Source organism: Toxorhynchites rutilus, chromosome 3 (genome assembly GCF_029784135.1).
Source record: "Toxorhynchites rutilus septentrionalis strain SRP chromosome 3, ASM2978413v1, whole genome shotgun sequence".
NCBI classification, from domain to species: Eukaryota; Metazoa; Arthropoda; class Insecta; order Diptera; family Culicidae; genus Toxorhynchites; species Toxorhynchites rutilus.
The window spans coordinates 239,622,507-239,647,951 of record NC_073746.1 but is presented as its reverse complement, the minus strand read 5'-3'; the positions used below and the strand labels follow the sequence as shown (position 1 = coordinate 239,647,951).

General features: G+C 38.4%; 3 protein-coding genes across 4 annotated transcripts in view; all 3 read right to left on the bottom strand.

Moving 5' to 3' along the window:
* LOC129774058 (uncharacterized) overlaps positions 1–1,869 on the bottom strand; it is a 78,874-nt gene extending 77,005 nt beyond the window's left edge. The window contains exons 1-3 of the mRNA XM_055777755.1: positions 1,452–1,869; positions 1,131–1,383; positions 944–1,070 (exon numbers count right to left, since the gene is read on the bottom strand). Of these exons, the coding sequence (XP_055633730.1) occupies positions 944–1,070; positions 1,131–1,383; positions 1,452–1,803 (732 nt within the window). The 5' untranslated portion in view covers positions 1,804–1,869. The remainder of the gene's footprint in view (positions 1–943; positions 1,071–1,130; positions 1,384–1,451) is intronic.
* Positions 1,870–13,132: 11,263 nt separating this feature from the next.
* Positions 13,133–19,335, bottom strand: LOC129779573 (probable cytochrome P450 313a2). Of its 2 annotated transcripts, XM_055787131.1 has the most exons (7): positions 18,905–19,335; positions 18,591–18,843; positions 18,402–18,528; positions 15,964–16,068; positions 13,956–14,135; positions 13,473–13,896; positions 13,133–13,406 (listed from the first exon to the last, which is right to left on the bottom strand). In XM_055787131.1, the coding sequence occupies exons 1-7, from the start codon at positions 19,254–19,256 to the stop codon at positions 13,195–13,197; spliced, it is 1,653 nt and encodes a 550-aa protein (XP_055643106.1). In that variant the 5' UTR covers positions 19,257–19,335; the 3' UTR covers positions 13,133–13,194. The 2 variants fall into 2 exon arrangements, with proteins under 2 accessions (XP_055643106.1, XP_055643107.1); XM_055787132.1 differs by lacking the exon at positions 15,964–16,068 and having other exon boundaries at positions 18,905–19,332.
* A 3,030-nt stretch (positions 19,336–22,365) lies between these two features.
* Positions 22,366–25,445, bottom strand: LOC129779574 (cytochrome P450 4c21-like). The gene is made up of 6 exons (XM_055787133.1): positions 24,914–25,445; positions 24,597–24,849; positions 24,410–24,536; positions 23,519–23,698; positions 23,037–23,460; positions 22,366–22,973 (listed from the first exon to the last, which is right to left on the bottom strand). The coding sequence occupies exons 1-6, from the start codon at positions 25,260–25,262 to the stop codon at positions 22,792–22,794; spliced, it is 1,515 nt and encodes a 504-aa protein (XP_055643108.1). The 5' UTR covers positions 25,263–25,445; the 3' UTR covers positions 22,366–22,791.

Genomic DNA, 25,445 nt, shown 5'->3' with positions numbered 1-25,445 from the left:
CTCCATTGTTTTCAGGAAAAAAATCAAAGCGTTGTTACATATTTAAAAAAAGATCTAACTGTGGAAATAAAAACAATGTTAGGTCATCCTACACAACTGTATTTTAGTATGATACTAGCAGTCAGAGAGATCGCCTCTTCATTGAAAACAGTTCATCATAATTTTGCTTCATTGTAATGGATCATTAGATGAGGGAATTTCTTATAAATGAGCGAAGGATAGACATTATTTGCAAAGTAATGAACATAACTTTTTTGAGTGTTCTGCTAGACCCAACACTCTACAAGAGAAGCTTATTAGTAGCAATCAATACAAATATCATTGCGCCTCGGCTGAATTTTTACCTCCATTTCGGTGAATTCAACACTGCACCACTGTACGCGGAGCTTTGTTAAATTAAAATGGTTTTCCAATTCAACTATATGAAGAAAGTATGAAAAAGCGTGTGTTTTTAGATATGAGTAAAAACATAAATTCTATTTTTGAGTGGATTTCCAACGGGATATTTGAAATATTATGTTACCTAAATAATCCAATCCAATAACTTCGTCTCATATTTCAATAATTATGAGCTCAAACTTCAGAAATTTGTTTTTTTCGGGTTTTTAGATCTTACATACATTGTTCCACTTATTGGCAGTGTGAAATAGCGCTAAAATCGCGCCTCATAAAACATGTGTTTAAAAATCATGATGTGCTGCAAAACCAGCTAAATCATATTTATTTTGTACCTCATTCTGGCATGATGTTATAGAAAATCGTCTTTCCTGTAATTTTTTTTTTTAAAAACGATCGGGTTTGTAACTAGACGACACAATTGTAATTTTGGGTTCGTTGCCGACATATGTTAAAAGTTTCGAAAAAAAATTGAGAAGGTCGATGCAGCACCCAGTTGCATTGGCGTGGAAATGATCTATTAGAAACTACGTTTATTAATACTTACCTTGTTAGCGTAACTATACATCTTTTCTCTCAGTACCACATCTTCTTTGTACTGCTTAGTTAATTGGTAAAACCTTTCCCAGTGCAAGTGCACGCTGAGCACACGCTCTGATGCCAGGTGGAAAATTCTACGATTCCAAAACACAAGGATAACGTACGGAACATGTTGAAACAATCATCATCATCACCTTTGAACTATCTGCAAAAACTCATCTACTCCCGAGTCTTGCTTGGCATTCGAACCAATGGTCGTCGCACAAACCATTTCAAGTGAACACCGCATCATATGATCTGTAATGGGTACCGGTTCCCCCTTCGGGAGTTTGGAAAGTCTTTGCACCAAATTTTGTGCACACGTATCGAAGATCGGCAGGAATCCATTCAAAATTTTCATATTGAATGTTGGGTTCAGGTGTTTCCGCTGGGTCTTCCACACGTTGTCTGTCGGTAGTAAAATGAAAGATAACATTAGTTTTGTTGCACTTGTTATGCTTGATATGCTAACTAACAGTGGGCCGAGAATAGTCCGAAATCCACTTTGAAGAAATCATAGAAAAATGGTTTCGCCATACAATTTGGATGTGTTAAGATCTTCTGTGCCATGCTCGGGTCACTGGTGCATATAAGCGGGAACACGCCTAGCCACAATTTGAACAACTTGGCAGGATGGTCCAATGCACTGGCAAGATTAGTGAACCGCTCTCCACCATTCTTCCCGAGAAACAGGAGCCCATTGCCGACCACTGGATAGTATGGTTGCACTGTCGGAAGGACTTTTGCGAACGACATTTTTCTCCGAAATCCGACATATTGCACTAGACTCAGCGCCACAATAAGCGCGGTTAACACAACAATTATCATCACGAGCAAGCACAGATCGTTCCTTAGTACGACGATATATCCCGATACTATGCCAATGACTGAATCGGCTGCGTTGAATGCGGAAACTTTTATCGTCTCTCAGTGCGGTTTTAATATGGATGAAGACGACATCTAATTAGATCGATATCACATTACGACGAACATTCCCAGTCTCCATACTGCACAACCTTCCACCTGCAATCAACGATACTCTTTCCAATTTAATCGAACGGCAGAACGGTTGATACGACCGTTCATTTTTGTGATTATTGAAAAGCAAGTATTCATTAGTTCGTAATCGATTTCAATGAGAGTTAACGATATTGTGGTAGAACGATTTTCTGACATACAAACTAAAAAAAATATTTATATTATCCCTTTCACTGCCAGCTTTAAAGAGCCTGGCTGGTGTCCCTCCACTCTTATCACCAGCACTATGGAAAATATTGTATAAGGTATCAAGTAAGAAATTTAGGGTTTTTTTTATGTCGGATTACGTCGTTAATTTCTGTATACAGTAGAACCCCAATTATCCGCGAGTGGAAAATCCGGTGTGCGGATTATTCGCGAATGCAAATTCCATAGTAAATCTATAGACCTTTCCGAAATTTTTCAGCGAGTGATAGACTCATGCTTTTTTGTTTTTCTCAAGGCTATCACATTATCTACCAACTGGTTTACACGACATTACAGATGTATAGTTTAATGGTTTCTGTGTTGATAGAACATAGTTTTTATGCTGAAATATCTTTTTTTTCATGTTTGAGTTTCGTTATTCGCGGAGACCTTGCCCGATTATTCCGCGAATAATCGGGGTTCTACTGTATATCTATACAGCCATTCCAAGCCAAACCAATATAGTGGTTCTGAATTTTTATGTGAAAATAGTAGTTTTGTTTCTTATCGCGAAATATTTGATCATTATTTTATATTTTTTTTCATTAGGGTGCCCATTTCCATTCCAGGGTGGTCCTTAAAAACTCATAACTTTTGTAATACTTGACCGATTCAGGCGATCGAAACATCAAATTAAAGTCCATTAGCTATTATTCTTGGAAAAAATACTACACTTGCGGAACTTTTGGATTATGTTTTAGTAATTATTGATTGTATTTGTATTTTATAATTTACATGGTTTAGAGATAGGGAGCGCTATATTTTTAAAATATTTTTTCTTGAAAACTCAGGGATTTTGAAATGACACAATCAATAATCAGAAGGGCATTTTTTTTGTTTTTGAGATTTTCCAAAGATAACATGTTTTCAGTCTTCGTTAAATATGTCTATGCGACTAGACTACCATGCGCCTACATTGATTTATAGCGACTGTAACATTATCAAAACTCATTATTATTTATAATCGTAGATTATCATTTTATACAAGACTCGAATCAATTTAGAAGATTGCTAGTTTATATGGAAAATATAACAGATGAACTATTTAATTCCGAAACTGCATTCAACACCTTTTATTTGCATTATAAAGAAAGAGTTTAGGAGAATCACATGTGGTTGATTCCGTTCTTCGTTGCAAATAAATGTAATGAATGAATTTGAACGTCCATAATCCATTACATACATCATAGTGTCTACGACATATAAATATCTACCGTGGACTTCCGTCATATGTGTTTTTTCACGTTTTACTGCAATCTCGGATCGAAAGTTACACCTAATCTAGTGTTGTTTAAACACATTTTATCTTCTGCGGAAAAAAAAGCTTTTTCGTGTCCTGAAGGATCAAATGAGAAAATAAAATCTTCTATTTTAAAAGTTTTAAAATGTTTGTATGTAGGGGAAGACGGGGAAAAAGTGCCCCCCTAAGAAAATCAATGTTCAGTTAAACGTCCTTTAGGATTTCCCCTATTTGTTGTGCTACATATCATTGAGTATATAATAATCTACTACTAAAGAATGTGTAACTGTTGATTACCTTTGTTGACGTTTTTTTCATTAATTTTTGAAATGATAAAAACATCCTTTTTATTTTGCTGGCGGGGTAAGAAGGACCACCCGCGGGGTAGACGGAGCGATACTATTTTCAAACAGTTTAGTCTAGTAAAAATAACAGGAACAGTGTTGTCTAAGGTACTACATGTTTAGGGTTGTTTATAAACTACACACAAACTTCTGAAAAGGCCATCTATATTCCATGTGCAGAGTTTTCAAAAAAAAAATCGTGAAAAATCGGATCAAATTATCGGACGATTATCTACGTGGGTTTAAAATCTCTCAAAATATGTGCACGTGAAGTCTTACTGACTTCGAAGTAGGTATTTCTAGTTCCGATTCGATATGTTGTTTCGTTCAGCCAGCTCGAATGTCAGTTCCTTGACATCTCGCATTGAGATGGCGTAAATCGATTCTCCAGCTGCAGCAAATGCTACTCTTGTTCCTGAGTGGTGGTAAAACTGGATTAATGGATCCGAGCTTCATTGTCGGAGATTCATTGCCTTTCATTTGTTGGTGGTTCTAGGAATTCCAAAACTGACTGATGCTGTCCTGATGGACATGTCGTTATCCACTGTCGCATTAGCCATATTCAGCTTATCCAACATCCATCGCATCCGCGACGGCTTCCTTATGTACTTTCGGGGCATTTGTGTGTAAAACGACGAGCATAAAGATGGTATTTTATTTGATATGAAAATCATCAACAATCTACTGAAGGACTGGGATACTGGCAAATAACGGAATATGGGAACTGAGGGAAATGTGGTCACCCTAAGGAACATGCCCATTTCCTTTGTTCTCATACCACTGAAATTCCCGTTCTTCGAAGAATATTGTAGCTCAACTTATTGTAGTTCAAGATAGTAAGCGGTTTTTATTATAAAATTTGAAAATAGTACATTTTCCATTATTGCAAAAAAAGGTTGAAAAATCGAACATTTTTTTAGTGAGGAGATAAAGTGGTCACCTGTGATGGACAAATTAGTCATTCGCACATATCACACAAGAAGGGACAGATTTATGCGTGTTTTATGGTCCAACTTAGTTTAAATCATTATTGAAAAAGTAGGTACATGTATGGAATGAGCTAGGTCTATTCACCTAGAAATGTTCTCATACATACAAAAACATAGTAGGAAACATATAACGTTTTTCAAAATGAGGCTTGGTTTGAATCGGGGTGGCATTTTTTTCTGGGTCAAAACCACAAAAGAGACCTCTTTAGGAGCAGAAGGTGATAAGTTATATCAGTTTTTGAAAACAGAACATTGTCAGTAGTAATCCCCCACTGACGCATCAAACTACGGCCGAGTGACTACCGAGAGAGCGTTTTTTGTTTTTATTTATATCTTGACATGCGACAGCTCCACTGTAGAACAGGGTGACTCAAAAGTCATGAAATTTTTCAAACATAAGATGACTATCAATACGGTGTCAATAGTCAATAGTTATACTACCAAACAAGTAGGTGACCATTTTACCCCACGTGACCACATTCCCCACAGTTCCCCTATACAGTTTTTGCTGGAGAAAACTTTATTTCGGTTACCTTTTAGACCGCTTGCAACCGCAATAAACGAAAATTTGGTTTTGGTTACAATTTGGATATTTCGTGCGCTCAAGTGTTGCAAGGTGTTTCGAAATGACAAAAATATACTATTAATGGTTCTTGCGTAGCATATTTGCCAAAATACTGGAAGCAGACATTAATTTTTTTCATCTCTTTTGGGGTTGCTAAAAAAGCCCAAACGATGTCAACGTGGATCGAACCAAGGCCGGCTGGAATGTACACCCAAAATTAATTTTTAGCACATGTTTTGGCATCCCGATTTATTACATTGGATGAGCCTAAAAAAGAAGTTGCATTTCTCCCCGATACTTGTAGATTATTTGTATATAATACTAGGTGACCCAGAAAACTTCGTTTCGTCTAAAATTGATTTTTTTGTTATCAATACCTTCAAACATTCACGTTTTCTTGCTCAATGAACGTTCATGAGTCCTGCAGTGACCCTCTCCCACGAATAGAACATCTCAGACAATTTCAATATGAATAAGTATTTACAATAAGAAAGATTCCTACTGAAGATAGGGGAGAATCCAACCAAGGATTTTCCAACAGGAACGATGGAATTTTCCATACTGTGCAAGTGGAAAATTCCCTACACATAGCAGGTAGCCAGTAAGTTAGTTCTAACGTTTTTAGAGTTCTGAACATCCTCACAGAGGGATCGAGGATTAGGGAGAAAAAATCGTCGATCGGTTCAGTAATTTCCGAGTCCATAAGAATCAGAAAGACAGAAGGAAGGAAGGTATTGTATTATAGAGACTTTAAACTTTTGCAGTTCATTCGTCTCTAGCCTTGAGAAAGGCCCTTTGAAAACTCTACTCTATTCTACTCCAGCGCTACCACCTCCGCCCTCTTGCCTTGAGAAAGGCACTCGATCCCTCGCCGTCCAGCCCGTCCAGCAACGATGTTGTCCAGTCGGTGTCCACACAAAGAATGCGAAAGACAGACGGAAATCCATTTTTATATATACAGCCATTCCACGCCAAACCAATATAGTGGTTCTCAGATTTCCATGAAAAGTGGTAGTTTTGTTCTTTATCGCAAAACATTGTACCCGTATTTTTTTTATTGGGGTGCCCATTTTCATTTTAGGGTCCGAAGAATAAATTTTTTCCTATAAATGACTTTTTTCAAAAATTCATAACTTTTGAACTACTGAACCGATTTAGATGATCGACATATCAAATTGAAGCCAATGATAGAATTTCATTTAAAAATAATGCACAAAAATGGATTTTATTTCCGTAATTATTGATCGTAGTCGTTTTTTATTGTGTTCATGGCTTTGAACTAGCTATATATTTTATATTTTCTCTTGAGAGCTGAGGATTTTTTACATAACATATCTTGATATCAGAGATGCTACTTTTTTTGTTTTTGAGATGCCCGGTGGTTCGCTAACCTAACTAAGCTAACCTTAATTGAAAAAATATCACACTTGCGGGAAGATTGGATTCTAGTCGCATTGGAATTTTGAACGAATACTTAAAACATTTCAAATTTGCAAAATAATAACTCCAAAACGAAAAAACTGCTTTCCATAAATTTTTTTTAAAAATATCTCTAACCGAGAAAACTATATAAAACTAACTCAATCAATAATTACAAAAACGAAAATCTAAATTTTTCAGAATGTAATATTTTTTTAAACAAAACTTATTTATAAACTCCAATTTTATATGTCCATCAACTGATTCGGTTCAGTAATTCGAAAGTTATGATTTTTTGTAGTGGTAAAAATGGGGAAAATTTGTTTTTTTGAACCATCGATTAACTTGGAAAAATCATAACTCAAATACGAAAAAATTGCATCTCTGATGTCGAGATATGTTATGTGAAAAATCCTCAGCCTTCAAGAAAAAGTATAAAAAATATAGCGCCCTCCAGTCCAAACCTATGAGAACAATAAAAAACGACTACAATCAATAAATGCGGAAATAAAATCTATCTGTCCATCAAATTCAATATATTTCAATAAAAGGCTAACTCATTGGCTTCAATTTGGTATATCGATCATCTAAATCGGTTCAGTGGTTCAAAAGCTATGCATATTTGAAAAAAAGAAATTTTAGGAAAAATGTGAAAAAAACGATTTTTTGGATCATCCTAAAACGGAAATGGTCACTCTAATGAAAAAATTAAAAAATACGGTCTAGTAGTTTGCGATAAAGAACAAATCTACCACTTTCCAAGAAAATATGAGAATCACTATATCGGTTTGGTACGGAATGGCTGTATATTAGGGTACCAATGAATGTATGGGAAAAATCGACCTTAAAATTTCAAAAAGTTACGCTATACAAAATGTTCACCACCTCGAAAAAAACACCCTATGCTGAATTTCAGCTCAATCGGACTTAAGGGAGAATGGCGCGAAGCGGTCAAAGTTTGAGCTTTTAGAAAATCGAAAAATCACCCCACTAGAGGCGAATGAACTGAAAAGTTTAAACCCTCTTAAAGTCAAAAAGAAGAAGAAGAAGAAGAAGAAGAAGAAGAAGAAAAATCACCCAAGGGGAGAGTAAAGGAAATCGGACTTTTCAATTTTTTTTTGATGCCAAATATCTTAAACGACGTTAAAATTTGAGTTTTTTGAAAACCGAAAAATCACTGGAAATCGGGGTTTTAAAAAAATAATGTTGGTGCCAAATGTGTTTTTTGAAAAACGAAAAATCACAGAATCGAGGTTTTCAAAAAAAAGTTTGATGCCAAATGTCCTAAAATTGCATGACACGTCGAGATTTACAGTTATCTAAAAAAAATGTCAAAAATCGATTTTTCAGACGACCAAGTGTCAAAAAACATTCTTTTTTTTTGACAAAAAAAAATTTCGAGATATCTGTAAATCTCGACGATTAATTCAATTTTAAGACATTTGGCATCAGACATTTTTTTTCGAAAACCTCGATTCTGTGATTTTTCGTTTTTCAAAAAAAAACTCAAATTTTAAAGTTTGTGTCACCAGTGAATGAAGTCCGAATGAGCTAATATTTTGCATAGGGTACATTATGGTGCAAATCAACATTTCGTAGCAAGTTCCGAATGAAAAATCGAGATAACTATTTTTATTGGCACCCAAAACCATACTTTTCGTTTCGTACTTCGAAAGTCCCAGAGTGCCGATTTTTGACAAAAATGTTTTTTTTTTCGAGATGACACTAGATCTCGAAGTTTCATGCAATTTTAAGACATTTGGCATCAACAATTCGAAAACCCCGATTTCCTCCCCCCTTGGTTGATATTTCTATTTTCAAAAAACTCAAACTTTGACCGCTTTGCGCTATTGAGCTTGAGCTTGGGTAGACTGTACAATTCGTAGTTGCTCTCCGTGATTGACCTGAACTTACCAAATTGCACAAAGAACACCCAGAATGACGCTTGGGACTAGCAAATCATTCTCGTTGTGCAATTTTCGGTAATTCGAGCTTTAAATGGTCAAGAACGACGCCGGCCACGTCCTTACAGTCACCAGGGGAAGGGTAGTATGATATTCGCCGCCCGAAGGCCAGAAGGGTCGCCTCTATAGCGTGGTTCCCTAGCGAACATCATGGGAGGGATAATCGTTAGTGGGAAGAGGTATGAATTAGGATTCACTGTGGTAAGTGATGTGATTATGTATACGCAAACTATTGACCGCTTGACGAAACGAAAGTCAAAAACTCCTATAAATCATAACACGTGAGAGATATTATCTTTAGGTATCTTGAGAAAGAAAACCTGTGGTATTAAGTGGACCGACTAAATATTCTATTAAAGGGTGTGTCACATCAAATTGCATCACGGAAAAAACGCTGTAGAAATTTAATTTTTAGGAATTATATCTTCAGCTTTCGCTTATAATCAGATAAGAGTGTATAGATCACGTTGGCCATGCTTCACTGTCAATTTTTCGTAAATTTAGAAAAATGTCGTCGAACGAAAAAGAGCGTCGTGAATTAATCCTGTGCACTCATTTCGAGAATCCGGAGTTGTCACATCGGGACATCGGTAAGATGCTGGGAATCGTCCAATCCACGGTCAGCAGAGTACTAAAACGATACTTCGAGAACCTAACCATCGACCGGAAGGTGAAGAACGGCAAAAATGGATGCTCCGTCAGTGAAAAAGATCACAAGCGCGTAGTTAAGCAGTTTAGACGTGATCCGAAAAGTTCGGTCCGGGATGTCGCCAATAAGCTGAATTTGTCAAGTTCATTCGTCCAGCGGACCAAGCAGCGGGAGAGCCTGCGTACATACAAGGTTCAGAAGGCTCCTAACCGCGACGAAAGGCAAAACATGGTGGGGAAGACGCGAGCCCGGAAGCTGTACACCGAAATGCTGACGAAGCCGCATTGCCTGGTAATGGACGACGAAACCTACGTCAAAGCGGACTTTCGTCAGCTGCCGGGCCTGTTGTTCTTCTCCGCAGAGGACAAATTCAGCGTTCCGGAGGAGATTCGCAAGCAGAAACTATCCAAGTTTGCCAAAAAGTACATGGTGTGGCAAGCGATCTGCTCTTGCGGAAAGCGGAGCGCCCCCTTCGTGATGACCGGCACGGTAAACGGGCAGGTTTACCTTAAGGAGTGCCTACAGAAGCGCTTACTACCACTATTGAAGCAGCACGAGGGCCCTACCATCTTCTGGCCGGATCTCGCTTCGTGGCACTATTCAAAGGACGTGTTGGAGTGGTACGAAGCCAACGGGGTCACCTTCGTGCCAAAGGAAATGAACCCGCCCAACGCGCCGGAGCTTCGCCCAATAGAGAAATATTGGGCGATTATGAAGCAGGCCCTCCGGAAGAACCCAAAAGTTGTCAAATCGGAGGCGGACTTCAAGAGAAAATGGATTTCTGTTCAAAAAAAAACTACAACCTGACGTTGTACAGAACCTTATGGACGGGGTAAAGAGGAAGGTGCGAGCATACGGACTTGGGCTCGAAGTATGAATAAAAAGAAAATGCCAAAAGTTGTTTAATAGTTTTTATTTTACTGTCTAAAATTTTCAAAAGGATCGGTCTACTGGGCGAATTTCTACAGCATTTTTTCCGTGATGCAATTTGATGTGACACACCCTTTATTCATCGCACGCATTTTTATCGCAGTCGAATCGCGATAGTGGAGAGTTAACTTGGGGAAACCTGAGAAGGTAACCGAGAGAATTCCGGTAATCGTTGGGTGTCTGTTATAGAACTCCCTATCACGATGCCGGGGTTATGTTTTTGGAAACCTGAAAAGGTAACCGAGAACACTCCTCTGTATAACGCGACGCACTCCATTATAGAGACAACACGCAACTTTGTGAAAAGCCACGTACACATAAACATCTGTAGAGGAGAAACAAACTATAAACAAAACACACAGCCCTACTTTGCATTCCTAAAAATAATGCTACCATCCGTTTGATGTACCGTCGATGGGGGCGAGATCAAGTCAAAACGGAGGAAGCCACTACTAACAATATCCCTACAAACACCACGAATACTTCCGAAAGCTGCGAACCGCCTAGTAGGAGACAAACCCTCATCAATCCCAACTCAAACTTTGACCGCTTTGCGCTATTCTCCCTTAAGTCCTATTGAGCTGCAATTCGGCATATGGTGTTTTTTCAAGGTGGTGAACATTTTTTATGGGGTAACTTTTTGAAATTCGAGATGACCATTTTCATTGGCACCCTACTGTATATAGATATGATAGAGCAATTAACGTCAATATGAGAGAGCGAAACAGGAGAAATATTGCAAATAAGCACGTATGAAAGCTTTTCGTATAGTTTTCCAAATACACGGCGCAGACCGAGAAAGATATAGATTCTCGTTTATGCTCTTCTTTATACTTTTAGAAAAAAACTTTCTACTTCATTCAAACAATCAGATGTAATATTATGACGCGTTTACTACTCGCTATGAGGATAATGTGGTCATGTAAAACAGTCTTGCATTCCAGCTGACATTGGTTCAATCCCCGTTGACATCATATGGACTTTTGGTGGTACAATAAATAAAAGATGAAAAAAGCGGAAAAAAAGATAGATCTGCTCCCATACATACAAACATTTTAAAGCTTTTGAAACAGCTCGTTATTTGTTCATTTGACCCATCAGCACACCAAAAAGGATTATTTATGCCGAAAATTAAATGTTTTCTGGCAACGCTAGTTTGGATGTAAGGCTGCTTTACACGACCACGCTTTCCGCATAGATGTTATAAATATGTGATAATATTACACCTCATTCCAAAATGAAGTTGGAAAGTGTTTTCTGAAAGTAAAAAGAGGGATATAAACGTGAATCTATATCTATATCGCTCTGGGCCATGTATGTGGCAAAGTATGCGTAAATCTTTAATGCGCGCTCAGCGGTTGCCGTAGTAATCACGTGGACAAACCAACATCAGTGCATCGGATAAACCATGATCAGAATTGAGGTCATCGAAATACCTAATTCATGATTACATTAATTACATGATTTAGATATATAAATCTGATACAAATGGTGTGCAAGCATGATGTTTACAATATCTGTAAGCGTTTTATGTTCTGAATACGTACCAAATAAGCATCTGGTGGCTGATAAAAAGTTAGCTCACATGAGAGGCGCATTGATACCAATAGAAGGTGGCCTTTCTAAACCTTCAAAACTTGTGAATCCGTAAAAATATCCTACAAAACTACGTCAATCATGAAAAGACAATTTTATTTATATGTTTGAAAACAGTTCAATATCTGATTTGATACAGGTGCGCTGAACTAGTGCACTCAAGAATGTGGACAAACCAAGAACATATTTTCGACTGGACAAACTAACATCCAATACTCTAGTTATTTAGGAAAGCAGCACATTATAATTAAACATTCACGGCACATCTTCTTTTTTCAACCGCTCCGCAACTGCATGTGCGCGGTGCGTTGTCCAACAAAGGATTGTTTTAAACAGTAAATTTAATGAGAACAAACAAACTTTCATTGTTTTAGTGATACCATGATGATATTTTCAAGGCGCACAGTGTCAATATGTAACATGGGAAACTAGCCACAATCAAGCATGATTTTACTGACAAAGCTACTGATCCCGAGGACCAAGAATCAGATGGCCCACTTTAATTATGAAAATTGTTAGATGTACACAGGGCTTAACCTCATTCCCCCTTAAGTTGTTGCTATACGATGTAGATAGTAATACTACTTCACGCAATGTTCGACTTCCTTTAAAAACACTAAACAGATCTTGAGCGAAAGATGTCATGGCCCACCATTCAGTTTGTACTTTATACCGGAATTATTTATCTGACAGGGGCACCCAACTACACCTATATAATTTTCTACACCATTCTTTTCTCAACCGTATGAAATGGTGGAAAATTTCACGATAATAGTGAATAAAGCTAAGGCTTCTGCATTATCAACAGGGGACAACTTTGGATCCCACGTGAATTCATAACAATTGCACTTCACATACCGTGTGGCCACGGATGGAGTCTTATACGTAAGGAATACTCGCCAGAGATTACCATTGCTACACCAAGGCCAAGGAGAAAATTCAGTTGCTTCTCCCGGGATGGTTTTGTGCCGCTACACTCTTACCCAATTTTTGTGGAAAGTTGAACTGTCTCGATTGTAAAATGTCTTAATTTTTGCTATTATCTTTAATATTTCGCCAAGTTTTTATTGCAGAAAACTTTGGATTTCATGGATTTGATGTCAAATTTCTCTGAAATACGTCTTGCATTTGGCATTCTACATTCAGCGCTTGGGAAAATCCTAACGAACTCTGATGGGAGTGAGAGTTTGCATAGTTGACATGTCAATTTTAATAAAAAACCTTGAACTATGGAATGTAAAATTCACCCATTAACCGGACAGCAAATATTTTATTCAAATCAAACAATCGTATGAAATTTTACGACTCTTCCAGCGATTGGTAATATCCCTTTTTTGGACTAAGTGCAGCAAATGTTCGTGGTTCTAGTATAACTTTGGGTTCGTTGGTTGACCTCAGCAGAGCCTCAAAATGAAAATGCAGATCTTCCAACTTCATCTTGGTTGACAACTTGAAACTCCTTAACAAATGTACCAGAATTATCTTCATACTGATCATTGCATATCGGTTACCTACAAAGAAAAACATTGTTAACATGATTCCAAGACCCTTTGATTGTACGTGTTCTGCAAACCTACCGATACAATTCCTGTTCCCTCCACTGAACGGAAGAAACGCGAATGGATGGCGCCCTTGGCTTCGCTCCGGGGAGAAATTCTCTGGATCAAACTTGTCCGCGTTCGGACCCCAAACTTCTTTTTTCCGATGCATATTGTATATGCTTACTAAAAAATATGTTCCCTTTGGAACCGTCATTCCGTCCAGTTCAATATCGGCAATTGCTTCTCTCATTATGTGTGGACCAACCGGGTATAGCCGAAGGCATTCTTTGATGAACATTTCGGAGTACTCTAACTGTTTTAAAGATTCCGGACTGAAGTTGGCTGGAGTTAATAGAGGAAATGCTTCCACAATTTCATTGTAAACTTTTTCCTGGATCTCAGGATACAACGCAAGCATCAGTGCAGCATAGCCCATCTCAGTACCCGACGTGTCCGAACCCTATAAAGTATAGGAATTTAGAGATCTTCATCACCACACATTACCGAAACAAAATCTACCGCTACGATAATGGTATACACATTGTGAATTATTTCGATTTCTTCTAATTTTTTCGCTTCCTGAAGTTCCAACAATTGATCGATGAAGATTTGAGGTCGTCGGTATCCATCGTCATCGGTTTCATTGCTGTCGGGTCGGGTCACCTGCGCACCTCGGCGATCAACAGCATCCTGTAGAATCTGTGGATGATACAAAATAAAAACTGGTGGTGAATATTGGCAAAACTTTTGGACCGTCAACTACAAAGTACAATTCGGTGCGGTTTTCTCGTGATATCACTATTCTGGGTCAAGCCATGGGGGTAGTGGGGGCAAAATTGGTCACCTGCTTGTTTGGTAGTATAACTTTTAACTATAGATGCCGTATTGATAGTCACCTTATGTTTGAAGAATTTAATGACTTTTCAGTCACCCTGTACTTCAGTAGAGCTGACGCAAACAGAAATCGTTCTCTCGATAGCCATTCTAATGAATTTCTCGTAAAATTTAGATTATTCAATCTGATATATTGGACAAATCATCAGTTTCGACGACTGTTCACATATTCGAGGAGATGTGAACAGATATTTTGTTTAATCTCAACGGTTAGCATAGGAATTCAGTGAATGAACCTGAACAACAATGAGTTGAACTACAATATTCTTCGATAAACGGGAATTGAAGCTGTATGTGGACGCAGAAAATGGTAATATTCCTTAGAGTGATTACTCCCACTCCCACTTCTCCTGGGTTTCTCTTATTTTTCGTTGTTGGTATGGAATGAATAGTGACCGGAATGAATCGCTGCAGTAAACAACTGCAACAGAAACAACCGCTTAAGAAAAGTTTAGTAGGCAAAAAATATTGTGGCGCGGGAAAAACATCATGTGTATGAATGTCTCACATTTCTATTATAAATTTAATATCTCGTTTTCGTTTTACGAAATTTATTCTGAGATCTATGTAATGAGGACGAAGTCCCCATTTAACGACGATAAGGAATCGAGGCGACCCAAGCCGCCAAATGACTTAAAAATGCATGAAACATCGAGATCTGGTGTAATCTCGAAAAAAAAATTTTGGGCGAAAATCGACCTTTTGGGACTTAGCCTGAGAGGCAATGAAGGTATGGAAAAAAAAATAATTATCGAATTTCATGATCCGACCATGTACATTTTGTTTTTTGTGCAAAATTTCAGCTCAATCGGACATGATTTAGGGGTGCCTCAATGCACTTAAAGTTGTGGCTTGTGGTGCCGTCGTGTTGAAACCACATATTGTTCAAATCCATATCATCCAATTCGGGCCAACATATTCGGTTCTCATTGAGCGGTAGTGATTCCCATTAACTGTATCGTGCCGGTCTTGATTATCACGGAAGAAGTACGGCCCAATGACGCCGCCGGACCATAAACCGCACCAAACCAAACCAATTTTTTCAGAATGCAATGGTGACTCATGGAGTACGTGTAGATTGCTGCCTGATCAATAACGCATATTTTGCTTATTGACGAAGCCATTGGGCCAGAAATGAGCCTGAAGATGATTTTTCGATGAAGTTATTGCTCAGCCCAATTCACGAACATACGACGCTTCTGATGGTCAAGCGGTTTCAGTTCTCGCGTCAATTTGATCTTGTAAGGATGTAGGACAAGATCTTTTCACAAAATTCGCCTCAACAACGTCACAGAGATGCCCAAAGCTTGAGAACGACGTGTGAGAGACTGATTTGGGTCTTCTTCAATTGATGCGCTTGCGGCAGCAATATTCTCGACACTACGGGCACTTCTTTGTCTTACTGGCACGGGAACATTTTGTACTGTACCTGTGAATTCAAATTTTTCCCCTAGACGCTCAATTGCTGATCTGGCAGGACGGTTATGACGACCATAAATTGGATGTAGCGCTCTTAAAGTTGAGGCCATCGACTCCGAATTTCGGTAGTAAATTTTAATAATCTCGACTTGTGTTGGATCGTATATCTTTCTATTATGAAAAGGAAAACTTTTATTTATGTCGATCCACTTACAATTTTGTGTGTCGTGCGTCCTGTGTGATGGCCAGCCGGGTGGTCCTCTAGTCCTCGCTGGTCGTCTGGTTGATGATTCTGGGGGCCGGCGGTGGGTTCTGATCCCTTTTGAGCGAGGACAAATAGGCAAATTTACGTTCGTTTCTATTTAAATAATCTACCTGATTCTTTCTTTTCTCTTTCCACCGTCTTTCCTCCTTCTTCAAAAAAGTCCAACTTTAACTTTAACTTCAACTTCTTAACTTCTATTTCAGCTTTCACTACTTCTACTATCACTGTATAATTTCCTTTTTTCAGGTCTTTCTACCTTGGCGGTCACAGTGGAAAAGAGCTAGACAAGCTCACAAGTTATTTTCCCAGCCTCATTATTGCCCCTTCCCAATATCCAGCCTTCCAGTCCACCCCCTCGATAATTTATTGTCCCATAATGTAGGCATGTGTGTGTTTATGTGTAACCTCCTCTCTGTCTCCCTAACTGTTATAAATGTTATTAGTGTCATCGATGCGCAATTCTGGTTAAGTCATAGGGTAACAAATGGCAAATCTTACTGAAGAGAAATGTCAAGAGAACGGGAAAATATATGGCGTCGTTTGCTGTCCGTATCAGTCTAATTTTTGGGCGTCCTTATTGAAATACCCTTTATATGAGGGGCTTAGAAGGAAAGGGGTGTAAGTGATTTGTTCGATTTCTCTTCATCAACTTTTTCTTTAGTTAATAACTCAACTGCAAAAACGTTCTAGTTTGAGTTTACCGGTACTACCGGTATGGTAGTAACCAAATTTGCTCTTTATAGAATAATTCTTCCGCCTTCCTACAAGCCCTATATTATTTAAAAAGCATGTGAAAACGTGAAACCCATGATAAATTTAATAAAAATCTCGAAATGAAAAAAAAATAAAGGGGTTGTATCCGAGACACGACCGTTTAAGACGTAGGACTACGCAATCTTTTGTTTTTTATTTGTTGGTTTATCATTTCGGATATAATTTCATAAATAACTGTTTAGTAAAATATTCCGGGGACCCTGAAAAGGTTTATTGGCTTGCGTGGTTTTGTAGAATCATTTCATTAGCGTTCACAGCTCGAGGGGAAACATAAAACACAAAACGAGCAAAACAAGCGACCTTTGCTGTTTCGGGCACAGACAGATTTTAAGAATTTTCCTCAGAGGAGATGAAATACTTGTACGCTAGCGACAGCTTAGTTACTTCGCAAATATTCTCTTTTCGCTATGCCCCTTCGTTGTTTCTATTCTAGTGGCTGCATAAGTTGCCCGTTATAGACAGCTCTGTTCGGGAAACCACAAAAATAGACAGAACAAATGTATGGGGAAGTGGGAATGCTTCCAATTTTCATCAATTTAAATCATATATACCGAAACCGATTCGATAGGTATGTAAATCGTTAAAATCCGTTCGCAGCAAAAATAATTATTAACGTTAACTTTATTTCATAAAAACGTGACCTGTTTTCTGATTTGGCACCCTTAATGTAAGACGTAGTCCTACGTAAAAAAATAACCTTTTGTAAAAACGAGACGGAGGCTTAAAACATAAAGCCAGACACAGGAAAGTACAAAAATACCAAAAGTTCATAAAAGCACCGTAACCATCGATGATGCAAACAAAATGCACAATACCAATATTAAAGGAATTAAATTTATCGTATTTCTATTACAGATCAGAATATTCAATGGAAAGAAACAAGAAACAATAATAAGAGACATCATCCTAAATTCTGAATACTCATTTACAGAACATTACTTTACAATTATAATTGAAGTAGTGCCTCGATATAAAGATTCAATGCAATTTAACTATTCTATATTGCATTCTGGGACATTCTAGAGTAGGGCAAGATAAATACATTAATCCTGAATTGAATGGAATAATATTTCCTCTTTCTCAACGTAAAACACATTGCATATTCATCAATACTTAAGTTCGGAAAGTTTTCGATGCTCTGCATCTTCGTAATAATATGTTGCAGTGTTGAACATGCGACTAAGCATTTGCCTTGCATGTCACGGTCGTTCTTCATACAAAAATCTTTTCAGAATGATTATTTATCTGAAAAATAGCTTCATGTGTTACAGATTCTAAAAACCCCCTCATAATAGATTTACACTATTTGATCACGAGGCAGAGATTTCAGTAGCTCTCATGTTTCATGTAACTATGCAATTTGCATTATTCAATAGGCTGTAGAAACCACTTCCCACCTTCATTAATTTATTCTCACACGCTGGACTGTGAATCGGTAGACACTTTGAAAATTAATATTTAGTTTTGCAATTGTACCAACAAATTGTATAACTAAAAGACTCATCCATGGAAATGTCAACCGAAGGTAGATGTTATCTGTTACGCTCAAACGCAGCGTTTATTTTCTTATAAGTGTAGAGAAATGTATATTGGAAACTACCATCCTTTCTTACCTTGTTAGCATAACAATAAGCTTCTTTCCTCAATACCACATCTTCTTTGAACTGCTTTGTAAATTGGTAAAACCTCTCCCAGTGCAGGTGCACGCTGAGCACACGCTCTGATGCTAGGTGGAAAATTCTAAAAGTGGAAAAACACACGTATAACATACATGCCATTTTGAATCGATCGTTTTTCATCACCTTTGAATCATCTGCATGAACTTATCTACACCCGAGTCTTGTTTGGCATCCGAACCAATTGTGGTCGCACAAACCATTTCCAGCGTACATCGCATCATATAATCTGTGATGGGTACCGGTTCCCCCTTCGGCAGCTTGGCAAGTGTTTGCACCAGATTTTGAGCACACCTATCGAAGATCGGCACGAAACCATTCAAAATTTTCAGATTGAACGTTGTGTTCAGGTGTTTCCGCTGGCTTTTCCACACGTTGTCTGCCGGTAACAAAATCACATTTGTATTACAACACTTGTTATGTTTGTTACGCTAACTCACAGTGGGCCGAGAACAAGCCAAAATCCACTTTGAAGAAATCATAGAAAAATGGTTTCGCCATACAATTTGGATGTGTTAAGATTTTCTGTGCCATGCTTGGATCACTGGTGCATATAAGCGGGAACACGCCTAGCCACAATTTGAACAACTTGGCAGGATAATCCAATGCACCAGCAAGATTGGTGAACCGCTCTTCTCCATTCTTCCCGAGAAACAGGAGCCCATTGCCGACCACTGGATAGCAGGGTTGCACTGTCGGCAGAACCTTCGCAAACGACATTTTTCTCCGGAATCGGACATATTGCACTAGACTCAGAGCCACAATAAGCGCGGTTAACACAGCGATTATCATCACGAGCAAGCACCGATCGTAATTTAGTACGACGCTATATCACTACACATCAATGACTGGATCGGATGCATTGGTCGCGGGAACTTTTATCGTTTCTCAGTGCAGTTTTAATGCTAATGAGTACGTATTGGAAATCACTCTGGATCTGGATGGTGACGACAACTAATTAGATCGGTATTACATTACGACGAACAGGCGCATATATTCCTAGAGCCTCCATACGGTACAACCTTCAGCCAACAGTCAACAATGCTCTTTCCAATTCAATTGCACGGGTAAACGGTTGGTACCGCCGCTCGTTTCCGTGATTATTAAAAAGTAATGACTACTATCGGAACGACTTTAGTAGGAGTTAACAATGTGGTCGGTTGTTCTTCTAACACACTAACTAAAACACCCATTTATTTTCAGACGATTGATTGCATTTGTATGAGACTAAGGAATTGACCTAGTTTTTAAATATTGTGTTTTTCGCTTTTGGAATATATGAAGATATCGATTAGTACAAAACTCACTCCTTTTTTTTCTGAAGCGAGTGTGTCGCTTGATTGATGCTGAGGGAGTTGAAAGCCTTCAAGAGTTTTCTATCGCCAGTAGAATGATGCAGGAAACTTTGTCTTTCATTCCCTGGAATTTGTGATGTGGCTTTCCACATCATGCATATTGAAGGAACTGTTGTTTTTTGCTGTTGGCGCTTGCGCTAAAACTGGTATTTTTGAAAATCGCAAGATCGGAGAGGCGCCGGTTTGAAACGTTGCACATGAATATGCCTTAGAAAACTGAATGTTTTCCACTTGAGGATTTTTTTAATAAGAGTATTTTCCCGCTACTCCCGAATTATCCTACAGATTTCTCATCCGTTGCAAGATCATGAATCCATTGGTGATTGATAACTTCGAAAATCTACTCCAACTGACTCCTCAGTCAAGTTTTATGTCTTTATACCATGAGTACCTTACCCACGACGTGCACCCTTCACCAGGCATCTCCAACCAAGTTTGCTTCCCATACTTTTGCAATTCCTCTGTCATTTTTGATCTGTCCATGCGACAAAAAATCCATGGAATACCAGATCACCTACGCTCCAATGTTATTCCGTCGATATTTTCGGAAAAATATGGGAAAGTTGAATCTGATAAAATGTTCTTTACTGACGGTTCATACATAAACGGGTCCACTGGCTTCGGCATCTTCAATGAAAATTCCAGTGCCTCTTTCAAACTCAAAGATCCTTGTTCCGTGTATGTCGCAGAAATGGGTGCGATATACTATGCTATCATTGAAACACTGCCCATCGACCATTATTTTATTTTTTCAGACAGTCTCAGCTCAATAGAGGCAATCCGCTCAATGAAGGTTGATAAACGCTCATCTTATTTCCTAACAAGAATAAGACATCTATTGAGTGTTTTGGTCGAAAAATTATTCAAGATTACCTTAGCATGGGTTCCCTCTCATTGCTCGATTCCGGGGAATGAGAAAGCGGACTCGCTAGCTAAGGTGGGCGCTTCAGAAGGCACACTTTTTGAAAGGAAAATTGCCTATAATGAATTTTTTCACATTCCTCGTCAGGACACACTCGTTAGTTGGCAGCGCATGTGGACTGAAGATGAGTTCGGTCGTTGGTTACACACGATTATCCCTAAGGTCTCGACGAGTGCATGGTTCAAGGGATTGAATGTAGGTCGTGATTTCATTCGCGTGATATCTCGGCTTATGTCCAATCACTACAACCTAAACGCGCATCTCTATCGCATTGGGCTCGCAGCAAACAATCTTTGTGATTGTGGCGATGGCTACCACGACATCGAGCATGTTGTCTGGTCGTGTATCCGGTTCCATGCTGCTCGCTCTCAGCTCTCTAGAGCACTGAGAGCACAAGGCAGAAAATCGGATATCCCCGTCCGGGATATCTTAGGTAGCCGGGATCCTGATCTTCTGCTTCATCTATACCTGTTCCTCAGAAACGCAGATGTCAACGTTTAATGATGTTTCCTTCGTTGTGTCCCCGTTTCATATCCCTCCTATCCGATCGATAAACTTTTACATAGTCGCGGCAATACATACACACACTCTTTACAGATACACGGGCCGAAGGTTGTGCAGTCCACTGATCATTCAACAAGAGCCAAAGGTTGTACCGCTCATGACAACTCTACACGAACTGATGATTGCGCCGGCTAGTGACCATTCTATCCTGGATTCCTCGAGTCGAGAAAGACGCACCACGCTAGATATGGGGTACAGACTAGGGGGCGTTGCTGATTAATGGTCAGCTGCATCCCAATAGGAAGTAGCCCGTGTCGGGCACACGTATAGAGCATCGAAGACTGCAACATACCAATTATGAGAACACTTGTAATACTAACCTCGAGCCAACCGCGAGTAATCGGTCACATATTACTAACATAGTTGTAAGACAAAAATTGTCAAAATATTGGACTCCCGGCCCCGTCAGGCTAACGCCACATGTGCCTTAATAAAAAATATATTTTGGAAAAAAAAGAGTATTTTCTGATGACTCATCAGTCATAAGAAAATGACTCATCAGTAATTAGAAAAGTATAATCAGGTCTCGATACATTTTTCAGTTATTCAACAGAAAATAAGGGTAAGTGGGGGCAATTTAGACCCCGTATGCAAATCGCCTAATATTTCCGAACCAATGCGGTCTAAATAAAAAATATCACATTGAACACTGAGCTGAACTAGTTTTCGCTCAATGAATAGGTTTAATCATTATATCAAGCTTCAAATTACCAAATATATCATAAAATAAGAAATAAAAATTTTAAAAACGATTGAATGGTTTTATTATAGAGAAATATGTTAATGATACAAATATTGTACTAAAAACTACAAAATGAAAACAGAAAAAAAAACTTTTTAAGTCGCAAACTCGCTAGCGCAAACTCCTGAACATACCGCACAAAATACAACGAAAGTGTATGTACTACTTTAAGACGGCGAGGTTTATCAAGGAACGTTAGTGTCATGGTAGAAAAGGAACATAATTTATCTTTTAGAAGAGTTTTTTTTATTACAATCAAAAAATATAATGTATATAAAACACTACACTTATTCCTAATTTACGCAGAGTGATGCGAATGTTCTTCGTTCAAGAATAACTTGAGGTTTATTGATTGACCTCAGCATACCGTCAAAATGAAAACGCAGATCTTCCGACTTCATCTTAGTTGACAGTGTGAAACTTCTCAATAAATGTGCCAGAATAATTTTCATACTGATCATTGCATATCGGCTACCTACATAGAAATATTGGATCTTGGATGATCATTTTTCATAAATAACTGTATTCTACTAGTCAAGCCCTTTCATTTGATACCTATATTGATGGGGTTTTGAGAAAATATGTAATCCGCCATTTCACACCCCGCCATCTTGGATTTGCATTTTTCATAAATAACTGTATTCTACTAGTCAAGCCCTTTCATTTGATACCCATATTAGCTATTCAATATGGAATTATTATACAAATTATTCAAAATTTCTGAAAAAAACACTACACTTGTTCCTAATTTACGCAGAGTGATGCGAATGTTCTTCGTTCAAGAATAACTTGAGGTTTATTGATTGACCTCAGCATACCATCAAAATAAAAACGCAGATCTTCCGACTTCATCTTAGTTGACAGTGTGAAACTTCTCAATAAATGTACCAGAATAATTTTCATACTGATCATTGCATATCGGCTACCTACATAGAAAAATTGTTATCATATTTTTAAAGTTTTTCTCTTTTTGTATTCCATAAACCTACCGATACAATTCCTATTTCCTCCACTGAACGGGAGAAACGCAAACGGATGACGTTCTTTGCATCGATCCGGGGAGAAATTCTCTGGATCAAACTTGTCCGCATTCGGCCCCCAAACTTCTTTTTTCCGATGCATATTGTATATGCTTACTAAAAAGTATGTTCCCTTTGGAACCTTCATTCCGTCCAATTCAAATTCGGCATTTGCTTCTCGCATGAGGTTTGGAACGACAGGATACAACCGGAGACATTCTTTGATGAACATTTCTGTGTACTCTAACTGTTTCAAAGATTCCGGTTTGAAGTTGACTGGATCTTCCAAAGGAAATATTTCCACAATTTCTCTGTGCACCTTCTCCTGGATATCTGGATATAACGCAAGCATCAATGCAGCATAGCCCAATTCCGTACCTGACGTGTCAGAACCCTATGAAGTATTGAAAATTTGATAGCCTCATTACCAAACACGACCGAAACGAATATACCGCCACGATAATAGTATACACATTGTCGTTTACTTCAATATCTTCTAGTTTATTTCCTTCATGGAGTTCCAACAATTGGTCGACGAAGATTTGCGGCCGTCGATATCCGTCGTCATCGGTTTCATCACTCTCGGTACGAGCCACTTGTTTACTTCTCCGGTCAACAGCATCCTGAAGAATCTATGGGCGAATAAAACATAACTGCCCCGGTTAGCTTGACCTCTTAATTCTGGCTGTTGGTTGAGTCTCTATGAGATATTGTTTCTGACATTGAAGATCGAGATCGAGAAAAACTAAGAAAACGGAGCTAAAAAGTCTATGGGCATCATTCTCGAATACCCTTCACGGAGAAAACGAAATGAACGGCACGCCATTGAACTACGTTTAACGAGTTAGTGAAGCGTCAAAGATATCAATGGGTTTTCAAGCAGAGTAAGCACTTTTCAACTTTTCACTTCTTTTAACATATCCGTATCAAATTAGTGTTCAATGTGGATGTAAAACTTTGTTTTCTTCGTGTGCTAAAATAATCTCATAGCAAAATTTTATCTCAAGTTAATTATATATTTTAATAATCTGTTTCAGTGGGAAAATTATTTCATATCCAGAAGTCGACACCGTATCGTTGTCATCGCGGACACACTTCATTTAGTTTTTACCGTGAAGTGTATTCGAGAATCAGGCCCTATGTTAGGATGCTCCCAAATCAAATATGTTTTTTGACATTGGATCAGCTCCGTGCTTTTTTTTTGAATTTCATAAATCCATCAAGATCTATGAGCAACAACAAGAAGAAAAGATTGAGTCTGATAATTTGAAGATACATTTCATAGCATGCTTCGCCGTATCATCTTTAATCATAAACATGAGTTTGGTGTTTTGGTAACACACCTGGTTAGCGTAGCTGTAACCTTCTGTTCTCATTAGTACTTCCTTCCTATAATCCTTTGTCAATCGATATATCCTTTCCCAATACAAAGGAATGTTGAGGATTCGCGCTGATACCAAATTGAATACTCTAAAAGAAACAAGTATTAGTTGAGATGGTTCTTTTCATATCACTAACATTCTAGATAACCCTATAATCAATGTCATAAGTTTATTCACGCCCGGATTTTTATTCAAATCGGAACCGATAGTGGTCGCACAAACCATTTCCAGAGTACACCGATTCATATAATCTGTAATGTTTATCGATTTGCCTTCCGGAAGAGCAGCAAGCGTTTGCACCAGGTTTTGTGCACATCTGTCGAAGATTGGCACGAAGCCGTTTAAAATTTTCTGATTGAATGTCAGGTTCAGGAGTTTCCGTTGCTTCTTCCACACGTTATCTGCCGGTAACAAGTTGATAGATTACAATTGTCCTTTTTCTTCTGATATGCGTTGCTTACTCACAGTGTGCCGCAAAAAGTCCATATTCCAACTTGAAGAAATCGTAAATGAAGGGTTTCTCCATACAATTTGGATTTGTAAAGATTTTTTGAGCCATGCCAGGATCACTTGTACATATGAAGGGATACACGCCTAGCCATAGTTTAAACAATTTGGCAGAGTTTTTTAAAACACCACTTAAATTATTGAACCGCTCTTCACCACTTTTTCCAAGGAACATGAGTCCATTTCCGACCACTGGATAACATGGTTGCACTGTCGGCAGATTTTTTGCAAACGACATTTTTCTCTGGAAACGAATATATTGCACTAGACTTAACGCTAGAATAATCGAGAGCAAAATGAGGATCATCACGACACGGGAAAGCGGGAAAGCTTGCGAAGCACTATAGTTCTTGGAGAGTGAGTGTGCTTATTACTAACACAGAAACCGCACTTGATCAAGAATTCGGATTGCGATGGGCTTTTAAACGTTCACATTTGACGGAGAATCCTGCCTATCATGGTACGTATGTTTAAAAAAAGATTCATAGAC